At 41.0% G+C, this 24,012-nt stretch overlaps 1 protein-coding gene and 1 long non-coding RNA gene across 2 annotated transcripts in view; one reads left to right on the plus strand and one right to left on the minus strand.

Moving 5' to 3' along the window:
* Positions 1-1,577: 1,577 nt before the first annotated feature.
* On the minus strand, positions 1,578-2,078 carry LOC106485475 (uncharacterized). Its single transcript, XR_001292719.2, has 2 exons — positions 1,993-2,078; positions 1,578-1,677 (listed from the first exon to the last, which is right to left on the minus strand). It is a non-coding gene; the product is annotated as an uncharacterized lncRNA (long non-coding RNA).
* Positions 2,079-2,158: 80 nt separating this feature from the next.
* PRKCE (protein kinase C epsilon) overlaps positions 2,159-24,012 on the plus strand; it is a 301,961-nt gene continuing 280,107 nt past the window's right edge. The window contains exon 1 of the mRNA XM_013943872.2: positions 2,159-3,254. Coding sequence (XP_013799326.1) covers positions 2,907-3,254 — 348 coding nt within the window. The 5' untranslated portion in view covers positions 2,159-2,906. The remainder of the gene's footprint in view (positions 3,255-24,012) is intronic.

Raw genomic sequence — 24,012 nt, forward strand, 5'->3', positions numbered from 1 at the left:
GTACTTGAGGATTGTCAAAATGATAATGAACATGGAAATTTTACAGTACTTCTGCTTTTACTGGTCGTTTAACTAGCAATAGGCACCAAAAGGCTTTCTTCCATAACGTGAATGCTGTCATGACCCTTAGGCTTCATTAGTACAGTATCCTCTACCTGGAAACTACTCCAGAAGCACAGATCCTGGAGCTATTTTATCAGCTCCAAATATGATGCCTGCCCCTGAGCCATTACCTGTAGAAATCCATAATTATCTGTTCTTTGCTCTCCAGTCAGCAATTCAAGATCCAGATCAAGGATTTGGTGTGAACCTTTTAAATCCTTACTTGACTGGATCCAGGCAATCAGGTTGCTTCTTTTTCTGTTTTGTGACTCTGAAGCACCCCAGCTCTTGAATACTAGAGCTGGCCCAAGATTTCTCTTCCTAGTGGTATTAAAGTGAATTCAGATCTTACCAAATCTTCTAAAAGGCCTTTTTCACAACAGATTGGCAAAAGCAATAGCGAAAAATAAGTAAGCCAGTGATAATTTTCACCAAAGGAAGCCATGTAGACCCTAAGTCTATGTACGTTTGTTCTTGGGAGGAGAAACCCATACTGTACCTCGTCCCCTGGTTATTTAATGCAGCATTCAGTAACACGGTGATGAAGATGACCGAGTGTTACATGGCGTGTAGACAGGCTCGATAAAATACTAAGTAGCCCCTTCTGGAGTATTTTTTTTCTTTCAGTGCCCCTAAGTACCGCGGCGACTGCCCATGGCACCGCCGGTCGGTGCCTAGGGGAGGCAGCGCAGCCGCGGGGCGGCGCGGACGCAGGTGAAGGCGGGCGGCGCCGGGCCGGCACCGCCGGGGCAGGCGATCGGCACCGCACAGGCCCGGGGCGGCCGCGCCACGGGCCGCTCGGGAGGCGCCTCCTGCCGCCCCGCCGCCCGCGCCCCGCGCCCGCCTCCCGCCTCCCGCCTCCCGCAGTGTGTCCGGCCGGCAGGAAGGGCGGCCGGCGCGGCAGCGGGGGCGGGGGCGGGGGCGGGCTCCGGGCCGCGGGAGGCCGCTTCCCCGGCCGCGCGCGGCACTTCCCGGCGCTCGCACACCGCGGGGAAACTCTTCCTGCGGCCCGGCCCCCGCTGACGTAGCCGTGTCTCTGCCGCGGCGGCGGCGGCGGGCGGCGGGCGGGGGGGCGCTGCGCAGCCCGCGGGGCGCCGCCGTCCCTGCGGAGGGGGCCCGAGCGGCGCGGCTCGTGCCGTCTCAGGCGCGATTTATCGCGGCCTGGGGCGCGCCGAAGGGGTCCCGGGCTGGTGCTGTTACCGAGAAGAAAGTGAAGAAAAACAAAACAAAACAAAACGGACGGATGGAAAATCCGGCAGGAAGAAAGGCTTACGTTCAGCTCCGACATCCTCCTCGGCCCCTCGGCCCGGCGTCGCGCAAATAGTTTCTGCCCGTGGGCTTGCGGGGCTTGAAGTGCCAGAAACGTCTGGAGATAATGCACGTCAGGGTGGAAATAACTGATGTAGTAACGGCAGCGCTGTGCTATAGCCGAGGGGGGAAGGGCTTCGCGGTTGCAATGCTCACTAGGGGCAGGATTTAAGTGATAAAGCACTTTAATAAAACTGATATGCTATTTAAAGCTTCGGAGGAAGACGATCAAGGATGTTTTTTCCACACTGGTTCACCGCTTTTATCCTGTAAGGAGGAGGAGGAAGGGGGGAGGAGGGAGAAACCATTAAAAACCAGCCCAGAAGAAAACAAATCGCTCCATGAATATTCAGCAAAGAGCGAGTAGAGCCTGCAGGAGTCACGACCCCAGACATGGTTTCTCGACTCGCTCGCGGCCGTGGCTCTTTCATGCTTTGACCGTATTGCTCCCCCCACAGGCAAAACTTTCTACACACGCACACACACTCACACACAGAGGCTCGCTTTCTCCCTGACACACACACATACGCACGCACGCACACACACACACACACATACACACACACACACACACACACTGACGTCTTTTGCGCATTTCCTGCACTAGAGCGGGCGGCGGAGCGGCAGCGGGAGGCGGGCTGGTGCTGCGCGCAGCGCGGCGCGGCGCGGCGCGGCGCGGAGGGAGGCGGCGGCGGCGGCGGCGGCCGGGAGGCGAGGCGGGAGGCGGGCGGGGGGCGGCCGGCGGGAGGCGGGAGGCGGCGGCTCTGCCCATCGCCAGGGCGGCGGCCGCCCAGCCGGAGCCCGCCGAGCCCCGCGCGGCCCGCTCCGCTCCGCTGCCGTCGCCCCCCATGCGCTGGGGTCGCTCCGCTGGCTCCCTGGCCTCGGCGGCGGCGGAGGAGGAGGCACAGGACGGGAGGCTCCCGGGTCCGACGCGGATGGAAGGTCCCCGGGTGGATGTTTTCTGAGCGGAGGCTGTGCAGTAGGCAGGGCTGGTGGGTCGGCCGGTGTTTCTGATTTGTGTGTGTGTGTGTGTGTGTGTGTGTGTGTGTGTGTATTGTGCTGCACACGGACAGGACTAGCGTGTGCAGGAGCCTCGGATCGCGGCTCTGCCTCCTTTGCAAAGACTGATCCAGGATTATGGTCTCGGTGAAGGGAGAAGTCTTTTGCTCACCCCAAGGATTTATTATGCTCCGATTTTGATTACATTCGGGGGTTTCTGCAAACACGGACGCCTCCCCCTCCCCTGCGCCCCCCCCCCCCGGTTTTCCGTTAGAAACACGGGCAAGAAAATAAATGTATTCACTGGGTGTCGCAAGAGCAAAGGCTAAATAATCAAAGGTAACAGCAGCAGCAAGGCGAAGAGAGACCCGCACTGTATTCTGCTCCCCCACTCTCAGACCTGCCCTCCTATTTATTGGTGAGATCTGCCTCCCTCCCTCTCTGTGCGAGTGTGTGGTGTGAGTGTTTAATCCCAGGAAAAGTGCAGCCATCCAGCCATGGTGGTTTTCAATGGTTTGCTGAAAATCAAGATCTGCGAGGCAGTGAATCTGAAACCCACAGCGTGGTCTCTGAGGCATGCGGTGGGTCCCAGGCCACAGACCTTTTTGCTGGACCCTTACATAGCCCTCAATGTGGACGACTCCAGGATCGGGCAGACCTCAACCAAGCAAAAGACCAACAGTCCTGCTTGGAATGATGAATTTGTCACCGACGTTTGTAATGGCAGGAAGATTGAGATGGCTGTTTTCCATGATGCCCCCATCGGGTACGATGATTTTGTAGCTAACTGCACTATACAGTTTGAGGACTTGCTGCAGAATGGGAGCCGCCACTTCGAGGACTGGGTGAGTGTTTGCACTGTCAATACATATATATACATATGATTTTCAGTGGCACTACTTTGGATGCAACATCTGTATTGCAGAGCAAGGTTGCCAAGGGCATGTAGTGGCTCTGAAGGCTTTTCACTGTTTTCGTGCTTTGCTATACTGAGATAGTCATGGTTACTGCATATCTAATGCATGTGATTTACAGACAAGGGAAGAAAGAGAAATACATTAAGTCTAGGTGAGAGATGTATAATTACTGCTTTAGCTTCTGAAATTACATTTCCTAAATACAAGTCTAGTTATCTTGCTGTTCTTGAAGAACTCCAGTCAAATACGTCCATACAGAACATTACTGCAAAACCCAGATCCAGCACCTGGACTGTGAGTTCTTCATTTCAACGTGAACGCTCTTGATCATGTTGCAACCTAGCATGATAAGGCTTAAAAATACAGATCTGACCTCTGGTATGAGGCACTTTGGAGTCTTCGTACCACTTGGAAGCTCACTGCATCATTATTGATGCTCCTCCTTCCCCCAGATAATCTAGACCTTTATACATAGCCCTAATGCAATGTGTCTACAAATGTTTGACATTAATTAAAGGATCCTGGTGGATTTTGGCCCCAACCAGACAAATTCTGTTACCTGTATACACAACGTGTTTCACTGCTTCTTCTACTGCATCTTAAAGATACAGATGCTAACATGTCTCAGTGGGAGTACAAAAAAGCTGGAAAACCCTTGGTCTGACATCCTCAGGTACTATGATTTAACATCAAAAAAAAAAAAAAAGGAACCCAGAAAACATGAACATTTCACAGTTCTACAGTTAGTTATAATGATGTATTCTTTAAATAAGATAAAACAATAGGAGCTGTCTTCTGATTTTAAATGTGCCCTGCTTGATCAGCCATCTGAAATGTGCATGCTCATCTTTTTATGTATTTATTTATTAAGGTCAAGGATCCTAGTCAGGGCAGTATTTCTTTGGCAAATAGACGAAGAACCCAGGACCAAAGTAAAAATAGCAAGAGTTAACAGATCTGAGTTTCTTGCATTCTTTGGGGCTCCTTTACTTAATGCAGTAGTATAAAGAGTTGTCAGAATGATGGAAAGGTGAGAAAGAATTATTCTCCATTTATGCTGATTAAGAGCTGAATAACTTTTACTGTAAAAACTTTTATCTTTACAACTTTAAAATATATATCATTTTCCCTAAATATGTTACGTTATGATAATTAGGCTCTAGATTATTCTGATACTCTATAAAAGCCACACATTAGTAAGTAAAATTGTGTGATAGCCAGAGAAAAAATAGCAAAATCAGGAAAAGACAAATGCAGCAGTACTGAAGATGTCTTTTACCTGGATTGAATGATAATCAAGTCTTGGACTCCTGAAATCAGTGGGTGTTTCACCATTGAGACCAATGGGGCAAGGATGTCTTCACAGAATTTTAGTGAAGGAATAATAGATTCATAAGTTTTTCTGTTTATAGGGCACGTTCTGAGTTTGTGGCCAAATCTGAAAGGACCTTGCAGGTTACAGATGCCAAGTTTGAATTTTGGTGGGGCTGTTGTGCTAGGGTACATTCTGGCTCTGATTTTTCAAGTGAAATCAAAGATTCAGGCATTTTTCTTACATATATAGTGGAATTTAACAGATTGAGACCCAATGTAAACATGACCTGGAGGGATCTAAATAACTGAATTAGATAAATGCTGTATTCTGTTACATCAGGATCCATTGCAGTCCAGCGATTGGGTGATGGGAGGACACAAGGGAGTGACTACGGTTGTTGTCTGTCGATGTGAGATAGTTGAGGGCATGGCGCTGGATCATAAAAATTGGTCAGCCCAATATAATATGGTTTCTGAAGCATCATTTATCTCATTGTCATGCTGTAAGTCCTTATAGTTTGGACTGTGTTTGTGTATATGAAATACTGTGTACTGCACCATTCCTATATTGCAGTTAGAATTTGGGGGACCAAATATTTATAGGATTCCCCTTTAGCCTTTCCAAAATATTCCAATTTACTGAATGTATTACAATAATTGTAATACTGAATGCGTTTTTTGGATTGTTAGTAGATAAAAACCTTCAGAGAACTGGCTTTTACAGTATCACACTGTTTCTTCATCTGATTTCACTGAATTAAAATAAATCCTGTGGCCATGACATCTCTATAGAGTCTGTAGTGAAATAAATACATTTATTGATTGCTTCATCAGTGTCTGGAATCTATATTAAAACCTAGAGAAAAAAAATCATCTATGAAGTTGAGTAGTCAGATGGGTTTCACACTACAAGGGAAATGCACATGGCCTAAACCAACATTAGTCTAAGATCTACTGGTACATTGCAGTCAGTTTCTTCTGTTTAATAAGAGGGCTAATTCCTTCATTTCACTCTTGGCATTTAAAGCAGGTATATTTTTAGTACTCTTTCCCCACTTTATAACGCTCAAATTAAAAGGAACAATCACAGGAGCCCATTCTTCCTCACTGCCTGAGATATCAAATAAATGCAACCTAAGAAACACTCTTGGAGACTCTAAAATATTTTTATGCTTTTCTCAAGGTTTCCCTTTAAGGAGTCCTGAAAGTTTCAACTGGGTACCCCATACTTGTTGAGTGTATTCAGTGTAATTGAATTGCTGCCCCTCTTTACCTTCAGAGTGATGCAACACTTCTTCCAGGATTGAATTGACATTAATTAATTAGATTTGACAAAATGCTCATATGTTGAGAACAGCTCTTGTCAATATATTAATAGCTTTTATGCAGTCAGTCTCATATAGTATGGCAAATGTTTTGGTGAGGAAATTTTCAATATTTGCTTTATAATATCTGCACTAGGCTGAAGGTTGTATTACTTATCCTGTAATATATTTCCAGATAGTTGCCAGAAGTCCAAAATGCAAAAAGTATTAACAAAGAAATAATGTTTTGGTTTTTTACCCTAAAAGAAACTATTTCTCTCTTTAGCTAGCTCACCTACTTTGATTGTTTTTTTGTCATTGTGTTAATTCTTGTATTTTTTCTAGGAGATGAGTTTTTCAGGAAAATACTGGGTATTTTTCTCATGTTAAGCCTGTGCTATATACTGATGCCATGGTTACAGTGGAAACACTAATGATAAACAAGTACAAAGCTTGAAATCCTGATAGCGATTATTGTATTAGGAAGAATAAGATAAATATGCAAAACCCTGGTTCCTATTACCTACAGAGTATTCAGCAGTTACAAAAATGATTTTTCAACCTTATAATATATATACTCCCCAAATATATATAAATATTTCAAAGCTGTGGCCTAACACAATGGTTCAGATTTTACTAGATGGAAGCTTTTAAAGAAAATATATACAATTAAAAAAAAATCAATATGAAAATATTTCTAAAATGGTATAGTGACAATTAAAAAGATGGCTGCTTTTCCAGTGGTGCATCAATACAGACATAGCACAGTAAAAGTGTCAGTTTTGCAGATTTTTCATAGTAATGACTACACTGGAGTTTTAAAGAGAGCTCTGGATTGATGACATTACAGGCTTTTCTATAACTGAATAAAATGTTATACAGAACGGTGTAAAGAACATTCAATAGGATGTTGGTGAACTTGCATTCTGAAGAATATGAAATACAGAACAATAAGTAACCTGACAATTCTGATTGAACCCCCCCCCCGATAATTTAACATGAAAGCTTTAGCTATATTTTTTCAGTTAGATGATTCATGTAGTAACAAAGTACGTGTGTCTTTCTCTAGTTTTCCTACATGTAGCATATGTAAATTTTGCAGGTGAGTTAGTAAAATAGCTACATTTTAATCAGTAGAATTTAACTCAGGAAGGAGAATTCCTTTAATATTTAGCCTTGTGGTTATACCTTTGTGAATCAGAATGATCTATATTTCTGTGTTGGGATGGTTGGTAGCATGGGTTCGGAGTTCAAGTCCGCTTCCCAGAGCTGACAATAAATGCAATCAGTGTCATTGGACCTATGCCAAAGACTCCATCTAAGTGTCTTAGCCATTAGGCCTGACCAGAAGACCTATAGAGTCGTCCTAAGAAATCCTTTGGTGGACTGAGTAGCAGAACTCACCAAGTCAATCAGAACATCACAACATTTAGCAAGAAAAGCCTATATTTCCACTGAAAATATTTTACAACTATATTTAGGTTCGTGAAACAAGGTTAATTTTTTTTGTTAGGGTTAAAATCCCTAACACTGTCAGGAAAGAATTAAAATATAAATTTCAGTGAGCTTTTCTTTGCTGGTCCTAAATATCTTCCATGTTACTTTTCTTCTTCAGTGCTGATTCTTAAGATCTAAATTTAAAACAATATACTTTTAAAAGCATTCTTTCCTATTTCCATTTTTATCAGTGTGACGTCATACAAATGTGCCATCATTGCATACAGGAAGTTTATTATGAATTAATGTAATATCTCAATAACAGGTTGATGACCAGTTGCAGGAAATGAAATGTGGAAAACATACCCTCTTTTATTGAGTTACATGTTTTTTCATCATGCTTACAGTGTGCTATTGAAATTTTTGTGTCAGAAAGACTATGTGTTGGGTCTTTAAGTTATAGTCCATAAGTGGTGAAGGTCTGAATTTCATGGTGCTGACCTCTCATAAGAGAGATGTTTGACATAAGGAAAAGACATAGAAAGATTTAGAAATAACAGTAGTGAGTATGTCATACATTAGAAAATCTGAAGACACTTTAGCAGGAGGTCAGTATTGCCTTTTCTCTTTGAGGAACTGAGAAGTGGGTGCAGTGATTTGCCTGAAGTCACCCAGAAGGCAATAGCAGGGGCATGATTAAAACTCTTCTGAGTCCTCGCCTAGTGAGCTGTCCATTTATTTAAGAACTGTGTCCTTACAGGTCCTCTGATCTGAATTAAGTGGAAAGACTGCTTAGGTGCTTATCTGAGTTCTTCCGTTTGTTTGTTTTTAATAATCTTTTGCCTTTTCTGTTGCTGAAATGACAACTCATTTCAGGCAGCAGGTGATCTGTTATAGCTGGTGGACAGGGAGCATGATTGTAATCATTTTAGTGCAGATCACTCTGCATGTTAACCTCTGCTTGCGTCCTCCAGATGCTGTTGAATGTTGGCAGTGGGCTAGTAGAGTGTGACTGGACAGTATTTACTTTTTTATTTTCATCTACTGGCTGAACTTATCTGCGGTGAAGGTGTTGAAAGGCCTAGGATTTTGCTTGTGAAACCTTTACGTCTCATCGTTCATGAGCTGCTGAAAAGCATTGTTATCAGAAGAGTATTTATTGAAACAAAAAGGAAATCGCTGTCCTTTTTGATAGATTTCTGCATTACAAGACCATCACTGCGCAAAGTCTGTCAGGTTTGGGGGGTGAGCATGAGAGAGTTACCAGAGATCAGCAGGGTTTCACAGGGACTCACAATAATTTTGAGGATGGGGGGGCTGTGAAGAGGACATGGGAGATTTTGGAGAGGGCTTTGTGTAGGTAGGGGTCTCCCTGTCTTCTCGCCCAGCCTGTCTCCCTCCTGCGCCTCCTCTTTTCCCTCTGCTGGGGATGTGGTGCTGTCACCACGCAGCTCTCCCACCATCTCGTATCAATCCCTTTGTGCAGCTGCATAATTCTACTCCTACTCCCTGCTAGGAATGATCTCTCCTAACAGCTCCTGCTTACCTGCGGTGCTTCCCAGACTGCCGGGAGGGAATAGAGGGGAAAAAAGCTGCACCTGCAGTTGCTGCTGTGGGGAGAGGGAAAGGGCAAAGTGGGGAAAGGAAGAGATGAAGCATGGAGAAAAACCTGGAGGAGGATTATGAGTAGTTGCTGCTGCCCCACATACTCCAGCTGCTGTTTTGGCAGCAGCAGAAAGCTACGCAGGTAGGAGATAGGGATGGGCTGGCATAGGCAAATTGACTAGTTGATGGCCTTATGTTGCCCACTGACTTGTTTTTTGCCTGCTTTGCTCAGAGTGTAGCTTTCAAAACCTCACTTCAGACATGAAAAAATCGTTTTGGGGCATGACAAGTGTGTGGTAGAAGGTGTGTTTCACTGAACACTGAATACAGGAAGGTCAGGGTTTGATCCCACGATTGATCAGAATTTCATCTTCCTATTGCTAATACCAATACTGATACTAAGTTCCACATAGCAAAAACAGTTCCACTGAACTCTGTAGAAGTATTTGTAGAATAAATTTACTAGTAACGGAGTCCAATTCATAGGTATTTTTTCTAAGCTGGGCTTTAACAAATGTCCAAATCCGATGAAAACAATTCCTATATGTTCTCCTGCAGCCAGTTTTTAGACAGTCCATATCCTTATTCCAACTCAGGCAGTTGCATAGATACTGTGCAGAACTTCACTGATCTCATTGGGTTCGCTGAGTTCACTGGATTTCATGTAGGCATGTGTTTAAATTCTTTCCTGAACTGGGGCCTGTGTTCCAAGGGAAAACTGACAATAAATAATGTTTAACAACATCCTTTACTTTCATTTTACTCTTTCTGATTTATTATTCTACTGCAAATCTTGCATATGCAAGCCCAGTTTCTGCTTTCCTCAGCCATCAAAACTATGTCTCTGCCCTCCCCATCCAGAATTCTTTAAATACTGCTGAAATGAGAATTTAAGTTGGAATCGTAGGATTTGGCCTCTAAGTGTGGTTAGTTTCCACTTCCTAACTAAACGTCCATTTAAATGAACTTCTGTTATGTTTTCAAAATTTGAAGGGGGAGTGTGAATACAATTCATAAAAGTCAGAGGTGAGAGCCTTTCTGCTTGGAACTGGCTGGTTGAATTCAGTACTGCCTTATCCAATACTTTCCCTCACCCCTATTATTAGATGTAAAGACAGACAAAGACATCTGTTCCTTCCAGTTCATGGTAAGAGAGGTTTTGGAAAGGACAAGGTATGCATGTAGTGGCAAATTTGTGGTCAGAGAGGATTGAAAAGAGAATTTTCCTCCATCCACATGGAAAGGTAGGGCTGGAAATATGTGGATATGGAGTAAGATCAGAAGTCCAAAGATAGTTTGGAAAGCTGCCAGTTTTGGGGGATAACAAACAAACCCTTTTGTCTCTTGCAAGGAGCGAGAGTGAGTAAGATCTTAAGAATGGGGTTATTTCCCTTGCCCTTTTGAGACATGCAAACTGTAGCAGTTATAGGGGTTTCTATAGTTTGGGGGCAAAGGGGCCATTAAAGAAGGCTGGCAAAATATTTTAACCTTGTATCTGTAAGCAACTGCTTACCTATTTGGCAGGCAGTCACTAGAAGATGTTAAAAGTATATTCAGCAATATTAATATGAAACTGCAACTATAGAACTAATAAATAATTCTAGAGATTGGGTGACTTCTGCAATGACAGTTGTGTGCTTTGTACTATATTTTAGTAAAATGAAATGCAAGTAAATATTTAAGAACATCTACAGAATTATATCTATTCTGATCATTAGTCAGAGTTAGTTGCTTGAATTGCTAGTAAAGTTGATTTCTGATTGTGTCCTCTAACTTATGTTGCTCTTATAGTTAAGATCTTAAATTATCACTGCTGTGATTTAAAAGGAGTGACAGAAGCCAAAATCTCACATATTTCAGAATAGCACAGCTAAAAAAACTAGTGATATTGGCATGTTCCCATTAAATCTAACAGGAGTTTTAACACTCATTTTATTGGAAGCAGTGTCAGAGGGATGCTAAATAATTCTGAGAGATTATGGAATTCTGTAGGGCTTGAATCGCTGAAGAACAGAAATAAAGGAAGACTGTTGCTTTTAGAATTAAAAAAGGCAAATTTTGATTCCATCAGAGGCTTGCAGGCAGCCATTTCTGCTTTGTATCAGCTAAGTTGAGCTGATTTAATTGTTACAGACAACAGAATCATTTTGGTTGTTTCTGGTGTCCTGCTGGGCAGTTTCAGCACAGGCAGGAACAAAAAGGCATAAATAATGGCTAGATGTTACTGAATACTTGCATGCCTGTGTTGTTTGACCAGGGAGCCCTACTGAATCTCAGTATCTTAAATGAAGAGTAGGCAAACTTAATGCTTAAAAAGTGTTTCAATCTTAGTACTTTTCAGTACTTTATGGTATAAATATGTATCAATCCTCTCATCATGGGGGACCAGAGTTCTTATGCACTATACTACTCTTCATTGTTTGATACATTGGCCATTTTAATGTGATTCAAAAATATATGTTTTTTTCAAATGTTAATATTTATAAGTGTCTTTAGATAAATAGTGAAGTGGTAGCAGTAAGACTGATGCAATGGTAGTGGAGACGTGAAGGGAAGATTGATGCATACTCTGCAAAGGTGGTGAGGAAATGTGTTGGATGGAATTGCATTGCTTTGTTTCGCAGAATAAAAGCCAGCAAAACAAGAATATTTTCTCCTTCCTAGTTTTCTTTCCTTTTCTTCTTTATTGTCTGTTCTGTCTTCATGCTGACAGTTCTCCATCTTTCTGGATCTGTTCTGGCTCCAAGACGGTCAAGAAATGATTGGGTGACCGTTGCAGGATTGCATAAGATTTGTTGTTGGTAACACAAGCCAGCTACATGAATGAAATGTCCTGCTATAGATCTTTACAGAGACCTAGTGCAAGTATAGACCTCCTGCTGAGATCAGCTTCCCTTTATTTCAAGGTGTGATTGATCCATGGTTTCTGAAAACAAATGAGTTTCAGAATGTGTTGGAACAAGAAAGGCTAAAGGTCACCCAGGCTGTACAGAAACAGCTTTGTCCACTTTGTTCTCCTTCTCACATGGTTCTAGCTGGATTTATTGAGGAATCCTTTTCTTTTTTTTTTTTTCCTCTGCATGTCCTTGCCTTTCCCTTCCTTATTATCTGCTATTGCCTTGGCATCTCTTGAACTGGTGATCTAAATGGCCTGCTTCTGTTCTCCTTAATTCACTGCTATCGCCTTGTCCTGGAGTCCTGGCTGTCTTAACTCTTCCTTTTATTTTCTTCTTATTATTACTTCCCATATTTATCCTTGTTGCTGTTCTTTCCATCATGCCAACTCCTTCTCCATTCTGAGCACTTGGGTGGACTAGTGAGCTACTTGTGTCAGGAAGACACAGAAGCATCTTTAGTACCACAAGCTCTGTGAGCATTGCCCAGAAGCTCTCATCCAGAGTGCGTCTCCCCTGTGCTTCTCAGCAAGCAGCAGGGAACTAACTGACAGACTGGTCGGTGTCTGAGCAGTTATCTTCAATCAGAAAAAGTGATGTTCTGAATTTCCAGTTAGCTACACGGCAGAAATGGTTGAAGAAAGAAATGTCATACAGTAGGTTTGAACTTCAAACAAAAGTCTCTGATTTTAGCAGAGCCAGTGGGGTGTTGTATGGACGTGATGATCTTTCCCTGAAAACTGGACTGTCCCAAACAATGGAAACAATATTGCAAAATTTTAGTTGATACTAACTATTGGGATTTTCACCCAGGGAATCCTAATCAAAGACAATACCCAGTATCATTTTCCTTTTTCATTTATATAAAGCAAAATTATGTTTTCTGTCTTAAAAAAAATTACAGTCCAAGTACAAGTCAGGAAGAGACAGATTGGAGAAACAAAAAGAATCAGTAAGAAATTATCGACAAGTATGATAAGCTGTAGTGGTAGCTGAGCAGCAGCCTATCAATTCAGCTTTGCTAGGTGTCCCTAACTCAAAATCCCAAATGGAGTGGAAATTTTGCTGGAGATACTGTGACACTTTGGTTGATGTGGTGTTTCTTCTCGAGGAGTTGGTAAGTTTAGAGGGATAGCCTTTATGATCTAGCCCATGGTTCCCAAATTTCTAGGTATTTCTGAATATCCCATATATCCTTAAGAATGTTTGTGATCACCCATTTTTATGTAACTACACGATTTTTCTGTATAATCCCATGATAGCTGGTTTCAACTGTATTAGTACATTTGAGCCTTTTTCTTTATCAGCAGCTGGGCTAGAACACTCCCAGTGCAATAATCAAATACATACTAATGCCCCATACTAATGTCACTGGTCTTTGAGATGAGCTTTGTTAAGTTTCATTCCACACCTTTACTCATCGTCTAGCAAATTCTCAGAGCCATGTGAAGCGGAAAGAAAGGTTTTATTAACCTCTCACAGTTACTTTATAGAAATGCTAGTCATTGCATCAGAAGCAAGCAACAGAACTTTTCACAGAAAGAACAAAACCTTGTCTTGTAGCTCTTTCTGATAAGCATTGTGCAATACTTTATTTTTATGTATATACTGTAAAGTCTGTTGCTTTAAAAAGAATATTGGTTTAGTGGTCACATTTAGGAGGTGGCTCTGCTTTTGCATTTTTTATAAGGCCACGTAAAAGGTTTTAAAATACAAATTCAGCAAAACTGTTTTTAAACAATTGCCCGCAGCATTAGCAGCCCAGACACTGTGACCTATCCGATCTTGTAGGATCTCTTTATGTGCTCTTTCCCTCCCAGTTCACACTCATTCCTTTTGTCTGTTTTGTGCATCTGTTGCAAGCCGCCTCGGGTAGAGGCTATCTTATTACCTTCTTGTATATATCATTTAGTAGGACAATGGGGTCCTGATCCTGCTTTGAAAGGCATTCACTTCACAACACTAGTACAATATAGAAAAATAGATCAGTGCAGTTGACCTCTGTTTGTCCTAGCTCAGTGCAGTGCAAAAAGCAAACACTTTCCATTTACAAAGTTAGGGGTTTTGTTGGTAAGAGCATGTGTGAGTAAGTAAAAACCCAATATGCCTAAAACAAACACAAAAGAAGTTTAATTCTGTGATGTGTGCCTTACACCAGTGACTGGGGCAGACAGGGCCTAATATGTCTTGTGCACCAATTTATGTCTCCTATATTGATTTTACTGGAAATTTCTTTGAGTGGTGTTCCATGTTGCTGAAACCATTGAGAGTACTAGGTTATTATTTAGTTGTATACATAGTGATTCTACTGTGCTAATAGGTACCTTAGAGAAATGAGTAGTTACATCACTATCAACTGAATTCCTTGTATGTTTAATACTGTACTTTAATGATTTCTCAGAATTGAGGCCTATTGTAAATTTTTGAAATATGTGGAAGTCATTGAAGAATATAAGCTTTTCATCAGTGATTATTTCAGGATAGTATCTGCAATAAGCTTACTTTCTGAAGAGTTTGTGAATCTGCGCACACATTGTTCAGAAGGATCAGTCTCTCTTCCATGCGATTTGTGATTGGTATTCTTTGTAGAGTTCTTAAAGTAAAATAGAAAAAAAGCGTAACATTTTATTTTTTTGGACCGTTACCTCATTAATTAAACAGTAGTATATTATTGTATATTCGAACAAAGTACAATTAAACTGAACTCTAGGCTTGTTTCAATGTACTCTTGACATCAAAATGACAGGCTTTAACATGTTCCAACAATTATATTCTATTTAAAAGGTGTGTGCTCTCCAGCCAAGCACAGTTTTTCCGTATCAGTGTTACTACCCTGCCATAAAGCTTTCAAGATCCTTAGCACAGTCCAAAGTTCAGATCAAAGACAATTTTTAAAATCATATTTGAAATCAGATTTGAAGTATGAGAATGTCATTTTGCCTTTTATGCTGTTCCTGGAAGACTGAGGTAAAAAAAGCATCTAACTGAAGTTAAAGACAGGGCAGACTGAGAACTAGGTGCAACTGGTGAAGCCTCTTTCCCTACGGCACTCTCCCATTGTACTGTAGGGTCTTCTTCTGCGTGGGACCAAGGGTAAGTGTGGCTGTGAGCAGTAACACAGATTACAGGCTGAATGTTTTGTGGAACTGCTGGAAAGCTTGCAGCTCTTCCAACAGCTGTGAATCAGTCCTGCACCCTGTTTGCAGATTAGCAAGTAAATTTTGATTTTGCTTCCCTGCACCAGTGTGCCTGTCTGCAGAACCTGTGTATTTGAACTTTATGCATGGTTAATCAACTTTATGATGCAAATAAAGTGAAGTCTCAGAGACATTTTATGCACCTTTGAAAATTTGCTTGATACTAGTGGTATCCCAGGTGCGATAAGACTGAAGTGCTGAAACCTTCTTAGAGCATGGGATGCATACATTCTGACAGGATGATGGTTTTGAATGTAGAAATTATTACTTTATCTTTGATAACTCTCATTGTGCGTTAAGTAATGCAGATATAGTGCAAAAACAGAAAATATATTGTTTCTTCCTGGAGGATCTTATGCTGTAAAATCAGCTAATGTATTATCTCACTTTTGAATAATAAGATCGTAAACTGTAAAAGACCTTTGAAGGTTTTGTACCTCTATATCAAGAGTGAAGTGAAGTGCAAAAGCCAATCTCATAGAAAATGCATAGCAACATAGAAATCTATGCTTTGCAGAACAGAAACATGCAGCAGAAATAACTGGTGTGTTATTGCAACTTGAAAAGTATATTTGATGGCTCTTGAGGAAGGAGTAGTTGTGAGACTAGTTAAGGGGAGGTATTCTTATTCACACGAGTCAGCAGAGAAAGAGGCTGAGACTTAACTTGTGTGCTCAACCAAGGAATGTGTAAATAAGATGGACACTTTTGATAAAGTGCAGTCAGCAAAGTGAAGCTGCTTTGTAATAGGCCAAATAAGACGAATTAGGAAGATCAGATTTTTAACAGACTTTATTTAAAAAAATGTTTCATAACATCATGGCAGGTCACAACGTAAAAATGGTTGTCATCAATATTGTTTGGTTTTCTTTAGAGTTCATGGTAACAGGTGAGGCTGGTATATTCATTTTCAGAAACACAGTTCCTGAACCTGATTACTTTATGGTGTGAAGTTCTAATCAGCAATGAGATAATGTGTAAAAACTTCATCATAATCTTGCTTGCTGTGAACTGGTCAGGCAAGTTTTTACATACTTAGTTGTCCTGCGTCTATTTGTGATATAACGTTATCTCCTCTTTCCTCTTTAATTTTTGCCTTTATTTCCATTCACATAATTCCTTCAAAAAATGAGGATGTCTGTAATAGGAAATGATGGGATGGACGTCTACTCATATCTGAGTATAAATCTGCTTATAAAATAAATAGTCCAGCTGTTTCTATTAATGGTTCCAGAAGAGGCCTTTGTCTGCTTTAGATTTACACATATTGGTATATAGCTCTTATCTGTCTCAGGTAGTAATTAAATTAATTACCAAAATACCCGAGTCTGGAAAATCTTCAGCACAGTCATCTTCACAGTGTTCCTAAGAGGAAGTGTAATGGATGGAGAACATGATTTTCCTCCATGTCACACAGAAGTACAGCACAATCATGTTTTTCATCTCAGAGCTTTGCAATAGGGGTACCAGTAACCTCATTTTTACAGAGAGGAAACTAGGGTTGAGAAGTGGAATGAATTGACCAAAGTTCTTCAGAAGATCAGGGAGTAAGATAAGAGCAGAACCTAGACTCTTGAACTGAGGCTTCCGGCTGGCACCAGTTAAATATCTTTCTTTCTGCCTTGCAGCTTCTTCCTCAGCTGTCCATCACTCATCTTACTCTGTTTTCCTGAAATAAGGATTCTTACCATCACGTTTCCATTTCCTTCTTGTAGCATGGCTTTTGCAGGCTATTGTGTTTGATATTTTTGTTCTGCAACCGCTTCATTGTGGGGATGCTTTCCTTCCATTATGATGGACACACAGAAATTCAGGACCTCAGTCTTGCTGCATTCTTGAATCTGGACCTTTCTCTATGGAGGTACGGAGCTGTAGGACCTGTCTTTCAGAATGTCATAGTACAGTGAGCAGTTTGAAGCTGTGCTGCCTCTGTGGTTGAATAATTGGGGGCAGCACCAGCTTTACTGTTACAATCAAAAAATCACCATGTAGAGGTATCCTGCATGCATGCATTTTGAACAACTCTGATATTGAGCCTATCTGCATATGAATATACATGGGCTGTCAAAAGAGCTGAAGAATTGGGTGTGCAAATCCCTTTGAAATGTAGAACTAATTGTTTTAAGTGCCTTTGAAAATTGCCATCCTAACTCATAATTTTGTGTATCATTGACAATCCCATAACTGAAGTTAATATGGTAAAAGACAACAGCAGACAAAATGTAAAGCTGCAGTATTTGTTGTTTGATCATTCATGCACATAACTGAAAAGAAAGTGGACTTCTATTTGGATCACTCATTTGAAAAAAATAGAACGTTTGATTTTCCATTTTTAGGGCCCTGTCTTGGTTACTAGCAGTAGATGTGATAGATTTTTATAGAAAGGCTTAGGATCATACAGCTGGACTTGTGTGAAAAGGGAGTAAGTGCAGCTGGTGTGTGCTGTGGAACAGCTGTGCAATGCAGCAGAGCCCGATAGCCCAACACCTGAGCATGTTTATAAAACAGATACAGTGAGATTATATTGGTGTTGCTTGCCTGGCAAACTATTAGCCTGTGGTTTACGCAAGGCTGTCCCTGGTTTGGAAAAAGCCACAGAGTCAGTATACCGGATATGCTAACTTGTCTTGGGGTTAACATGTTACACTTTGGGATTGATCCTGAGCTGGATAAATTGGTGCAGTTTGTAGCAACTGAGGTTTTATGAATTTGAGGAAGAGAGATTCTGTGCAAAGTAAAAGGAGGTGTCAGTTTAGTCACTCATAGTTGTTTTGGAAATTATTAATTATTTATTGTATTTGCAGCTCAAATCAAGAGAGGGGAGAACACAACATACCTGCTGTAATTCTTCTGCAGTGAAAAAGTGGCATTCTCTTGGGTCTTTTAATCTCGTGTATATTTTTCATCTTCCTTATCAGTATAAATTTAACAGCTGGACTTGTAAGTATAATAAACCTTTTTACTTACAGTCCTTTCGTCCGAAAGGCATTATGCACACACTACAGAAAAGATGTCAAAACGGTGATTGTTAAAGTCCATCATACTAAAAGTAGTCAGTGACTTGAATATCAGTTTTGTGGTGTATTGGGAAGCTCAAGGTATTGGAGTACAAAAGTGCTGAACTTAAGGCATCATTTACTTGGAATTTTCATCTGTTCATGAGAATTACCTTTAAACTCTGGGTTTATGCATTTCTGTATGGCCACCCAAAATTTAACAGTGACTTTGCAATACACTGGACAAGGGTCTAGAGTGAGAAGCCAGCATTCTTGGATTATAGTCTTGTTTTGCATTTGATTGATTTCAAATATATGTGGCTCATGAAATTTAATAAGAATAGCAGCTTCAGGAAATGTTATTTTAACAGCCTGATTTTTTACTGTAGGCTTATAATAGTGTAACACCTTTGACTGTAGTGGACTTACTACTTTCTTGCACTATCATTATGCAAATATGAGGAGGCATGGTGCCCAAATGCAACTAGTTCTCTCCAAATTCTCCTAGTGTCACAGATTTACTTCCCTGGAACAGTGACGCTAATTAAGTGTTAGCTTTGCTAAGACAGAATGGTTTCCAGATGAATACAGATTAGTTTATTAATAATGTTGTTAGGTCCACTGTACAGTGTGGGACCATGTCCATAATCATCACTTCAGTGTGAAGTTGACACCTGTGTCCTCACTTCTTAAAATATGAATTTAGTACGTTAGATGTTTATCTCAAGGTTGACATATTTCAATGGCAAAAAAGAGTGTGTGGGAGGGATACCCAGCAGTTCTGAAAGTAACTTTGCTCACAAACTAGGGTCCCAATAAAAGCAATAGTCAATGACCCAGACTAGCTCCTTTACGCCTCAGAACTCATTTCTTCTGCCCAGATCCCACATTCCAGAGCTTGCATCTTCAAACTACTGGCTTAAAACTACTTTCTTTCAACCCTCCTATCCTAGGGCTGATACTGCTTTTCTAATACCACTTTCCTTTTGCACACTACTCACCCAATGGCAGTTGCTGTCACTGTTTCACTGGTGGCTGTTGAAGTCTCATCCTTTGAGAAGTACCTTGATTCTGATCCTGGCAGAGTTTAAAGATCATTATGACAGGCTGCATTTATCAAAACTCCTGTGAGGGACACTGTGTCAGAGAAAGAGGATATAGCCAAGGAAAACAAAGCATGTGATAGCCTCATTTAAATAAATAAATAAATAAATAAATAAATAGATTTTGGCTCAGAATGTAGGGTGAGACCTCAGTACATGAAGATGAGAAGGAATGAAATAATTTATCTTCATTTATTTGGGATAAGTGTGTGCAACTCATTCTTGATTTTCTTTCCTTTCTTGATTCTAGAAAAGTAGATGCCATTCTGCAACACGTATGTTCTTTTTTCCCGGGAGAAAGAGAGATTGGTAGCAGCTTTAATTACAGTTAACATATTTAATCATTATAAAGCTTAATTTGAAGACCTACTTTGTTACATTGTGTTTCCCAGTGGCTTGATCCGAATGTGTGCTTGTACTTGTGGTGTCATAATGGATAAACTACATTAAAGCTGTGAATATGTGTCATAGGAAGAGGTTATATTGACAGGAAGGAGACATGTTGGACAGTCTCCCTTTTAGGGTTGTCTGAATGATAACTGTGTGAACGCAGATAGAGAAGGAAAATACATTATTCAGGGAGAACAAAAGCAAATTCTGTCAGGTATTTCAAGACCATGGTGATTCAATTGAATTATTACTGACTCTTAGTAGCATGCCTGAAAAAAGTAATGTTCTTTGCTTCAGCTGGGTGGCCCTCGGAAAGGGGAGAGATTCTTTCCTGCCTTTTGAAATCATCAAAGAATATGAGAGTAATCATTTCCAAAGTTATCTCTATGTCGGAAAGCCTTGCTGTTCAGGATAAGCCAGGGTAAACAAAGGACAAATAGGAAGTGACTTTTAAAAAGTATGGGTTTGAACCTGCGAGGTGCTGAGTGTCTCCAGTGAAATGCTGAGCTTGCTTGATTTCCAGTAAGTGTATGGCTCTCAGTTCCTGACAGGATCAGGTCCTAAGATTAGATCTACTATGTGGAGTAAAATCAACTTATTGCTGTCAGCTTTTTTTTACTGACATTATTGCTTTCAGTGCACATCATCAGTGCTGTATATATGCAGGCATATACAGCACTTGAGTAAAGATAAAAGCTGATCTACAGGGACTCTATCACTTTCACATCTTAGATTTTTGTCTTTTGCACTAATAAGAACTCTCATATAAAAATGTGACATCAGAGGGTCAAGCAAAATACCAGATGCTTCTTAGCTAAAGGAAAAATTCTTCTTTAGTTTTGCTATCTTTTTTAGGAGGGTTTCTACTAGGTTTTCTCTTGTCTATTCTAAAATAATGCCAGATTTGTGTAGTACTTTTTATCAGTAGATTTCAAAGTGCATATCACTTTGATGAGTGTATTGAATATGCAGTCAGGTCCTTTGGGTAAGGGAGCATGTAGTTGTGTAGTGCTTCACTTTCAAATGGATTGCAAAGTCCTTCACATTTAGGTCTGTTGACTTCAGTGGAACTGTTTGTGGTGTATGGGTAACTCAAGTGGCCCACAATGAGGTTAAGAGCTTGTAAAGAATATTTGAGTTATATTCCTCCTCTCCCTCTAATACATACTTTACTGTCCCTACAAGGTTAATTTGCTACCAATATTTAGAGTTCAGCCATTGCTGGCATTATTTGAACTAAGGGTAAGTATAATGAGACTTTGCTACCAGTCATGCTGAAGGGGAAAACTACGTATTTCCTCTGAGTAGTACATAGAAGTTACGTGAGGAAATCGATATGCTGTAATCATGAACTGAGAAATGTACATACAATATTCAGACTGGCTCAGTCCTTTCATACTTTACTGCTAAAGCATAATTACTGCTATGATGAGGAAGTGGTTAAAATTTTTGCATCTGGTTACTGCAGCACATAGACATAAAACTCTTTATCTGAAGTGGTACTGCAGTACTTCTTGGCATGACAGAAACAAGGCATGGTGTCCCCCCCCCCTTTTTTTTTAGATGAAGTAGTAAATCTGTGCTAACATTGTGTAGAAAAGTTGGGCCATCTTGAGGAGACCTGAGGGGATCTGGAATACATTATACCTTTACCAGTGTTTCTGTGTTGCATTGTATATTCATTCACTCTTCCAGTATATGGATTATAAACAAATTGGAGGCAAAAGAGAGTAAAAAGTAGGCAGGCTTTTGAAAGGAACAGTGTTTACTTCTGCAAAACCTCCTGCCTCAGGCTTCTGTGCTCAGAGTTTCATTTAACAGGTTCTTCTACCTCTGTTTCCTCATTCCTCCTGAGGAAATCAAGCTGACCATGCTCATTTAATCATCAGGCCTCAGAGCCTTCCTTGTGCTCCACAGAAAGAGAAGACTACCTCCGTGCCCATGGAGCAGCAGCACCCGGAGAGTATCTAAAGTACAGATCCTGTTTTCTAACCATTGAGGGTGGGGGAGGGATTGTTTTCTAGGACAGCTTTTTTTTTTAACTAGGTACATGGTGACACTTTCTGGAAGGCCGCAGGGAAACTAAGCCAAATTTAGTAAGCCAGAAAGGTGGCTACTCCTTTGGGGTGGGAGGGAGTCCCCTGTCAAGCCTGGGGAGCCTTTGTTTCCCATCATGCAATGATGAAAGTTGACCAGGATGGTTCCTAACACAGCAGAAAATAAGGCAAAGGACAAGCCTGGGAAATATGGTGTGTTCCTTATAGATATATAAGTATACAGTAATCTTGAGTGGATAATATTGCATAATCACGAGTGGAGAACTCAGTGTTTGGGGGGAAGGGTGAGCTTAATTTTGAAAACCATGGTGGTAAATAGGGCAGCTGTTTTGTACTTTCATTTCTAGCCTCCTTTCACCTTGGGACATAGCCTTTCCATTTCATATTTTTGATTCCAAGTATTTGGTAAAGGACTTCCTGAAAAATACTGATAACTTCCTATGAACCATTTTCAGACTGCCTTTGAAACTCCGAATTCTTAGCATGAAAATAAATGTGCTTCAGACAGTGCCTTCTCTGAGAAAAGAACTGGACAAAATCATACTCTTCACCCTACAGATATGGTCAAAATTAGTTGAATACTAGCAATTAATTTTGAGATGGAAGATATGGCTACATCTCTTACAGTCAGGGCTGCAGTGATCAAGAGTTGGGAAAGAGCTGTTCACAGTTTGTTTACCAATACAATGAATAAGTAACCCTGTGATATTTTTGGCTTGCAGACTGCTTCAAAAAGGGAGTCCAGAAGCCCTATAGAGCTTTAAAAATACCTCGTACTGATTCAGAATTCCAGGGCTACGTGTTCCCATTGTTTCCTTGAGTGTCAAGGAACAAAAAAGCCACCTTTATCCCCTCTTTTCCTTAGTATCTGTAGAATAAAGGATGGGTGGAGAGGATGCTCCCCACAACTCTTATTCCTCTTTTGAGCCCATGAAGGTTGTTAGTAAATACTGATGCTGCTTTTAGTGTGAATTGGTTCACTCTAGGTGTTATGAAAACCCCTCTCTGCAAGAGAATGTAGCTGGAGGCCTCAAGGGAAAGTATGACATGGGAGAAAATCTCCTACAAGAGTGTAGCAGGTAACGGGGAGCGCAAGGCTTAACATTGATGGACGACTGTTTGGAAAGTTTTTGAAATCAGTGTGGTTATGGGGAGATCTGACTGCAAAGAGCACTTCTCTTATATGAAGAGGGTGAAGCTCAGCCCTCCCTCTTCCTTCACCCCAGTTTTCTATTGGGAAGTATAAATCAAAGCTGGCAGGCTGTCTTGGCCCTAGATAGAAATGCCCGGGCGGGGAGAGGAGGGAAGAAAACTGGAATGATAACAGCAACCTTAAAATAATAAATAGTGTCTGAAATACTGCAGTATTACCCCAGAGAAATGCATGTCCCTGATAAATGAGCCTCAATATTCTCTTTATAATGCTTATGGGAAACTTGTTGTAACAAGCCATATTATAGCCTTCTGGGGTTTTAATACATTGATCTGTCTGTAGTGCGATTCTGTAACCTGGCTAAAGCAACTTGCTCACAGGATGTGTTGCAAGGTTATTGGGTTGTACCTAAATTACTGCATACTGTATGATTTATACAATGTGTTTATATGTGGCTCTCACCACTCCTTATATCTTTGACACTAAGGGCTTAGTGCTTTAACTAGGAAATTATGTAGACTATTCTGATACCTACAGTCCCATTAGATGTCCCATCCTCAGATGGTCATGCATCAGCATATGGAACAAGTATAGATTGTGGGGAATTAGGAAAATGTCCTTGCTGATCTGGTTGTTCAGTAATTGTCCACTAGGAGGTTTCTTGCACCTTTGCTTGATGTGTCTTGGGGTGGGGGTGGGGGGGAGATCTGAAAGGTCGCTTCACTCTGCAGACCTCTGACAAAGCATGGCAGTTCCTGTTTTCCATTTGAAGCTGTCAGAGGTAGTGGTTGTAAGTACTGTATCAATAGAAAACTATTTTTTTCCTAGCTGGTGTGTTTGATCATTGTCTGCTTTGATTAACCAGTTCTGGGGCTTAAAGTGAGACATATTGTTTTTTCCATTCTTTGTAGTGTTTTTTGGCAAGGGGTGGAGAAAAGGTAGTCATTGCTCCCTTTTCTCTCTGAATTAATTTTGTTTTATGCTCTTTGTGCTAGAGTACAAAATGAAATGGTTTGCAAATAAACTAAATATTAAAACATAACTAAAAAGTATTTTATATTCCTTCCTCACAGTGCTTGTGTGAAAATAAATAGAAACAGATCATACTGGGAGAATATTTCTTCCCCCCGCTCCTGAAAATAAAGCAATCTCTCCGTTACTGAAATTTTCTGCAAAGTAAACCACAAGCAGTCAGGCTGAGTGCTGCAGGGCGGTAGCGTTGTTGTTGTTGTTTTT

Source organism: Apteryx mantelli, chromosome 3, assembly GCF_036417845.1.
Source record: "Apteryx mantelli isolate bAptMan1 chromosome 3, bAptMan1.hap1, whole genome shotgun sequence".
Taxonomy (NCBI): Eukaryota; Metazoa; Chordata; class Aves; order Apterygiformes; family Apterygidae; genus Apteryx; species Apteryx mantelli.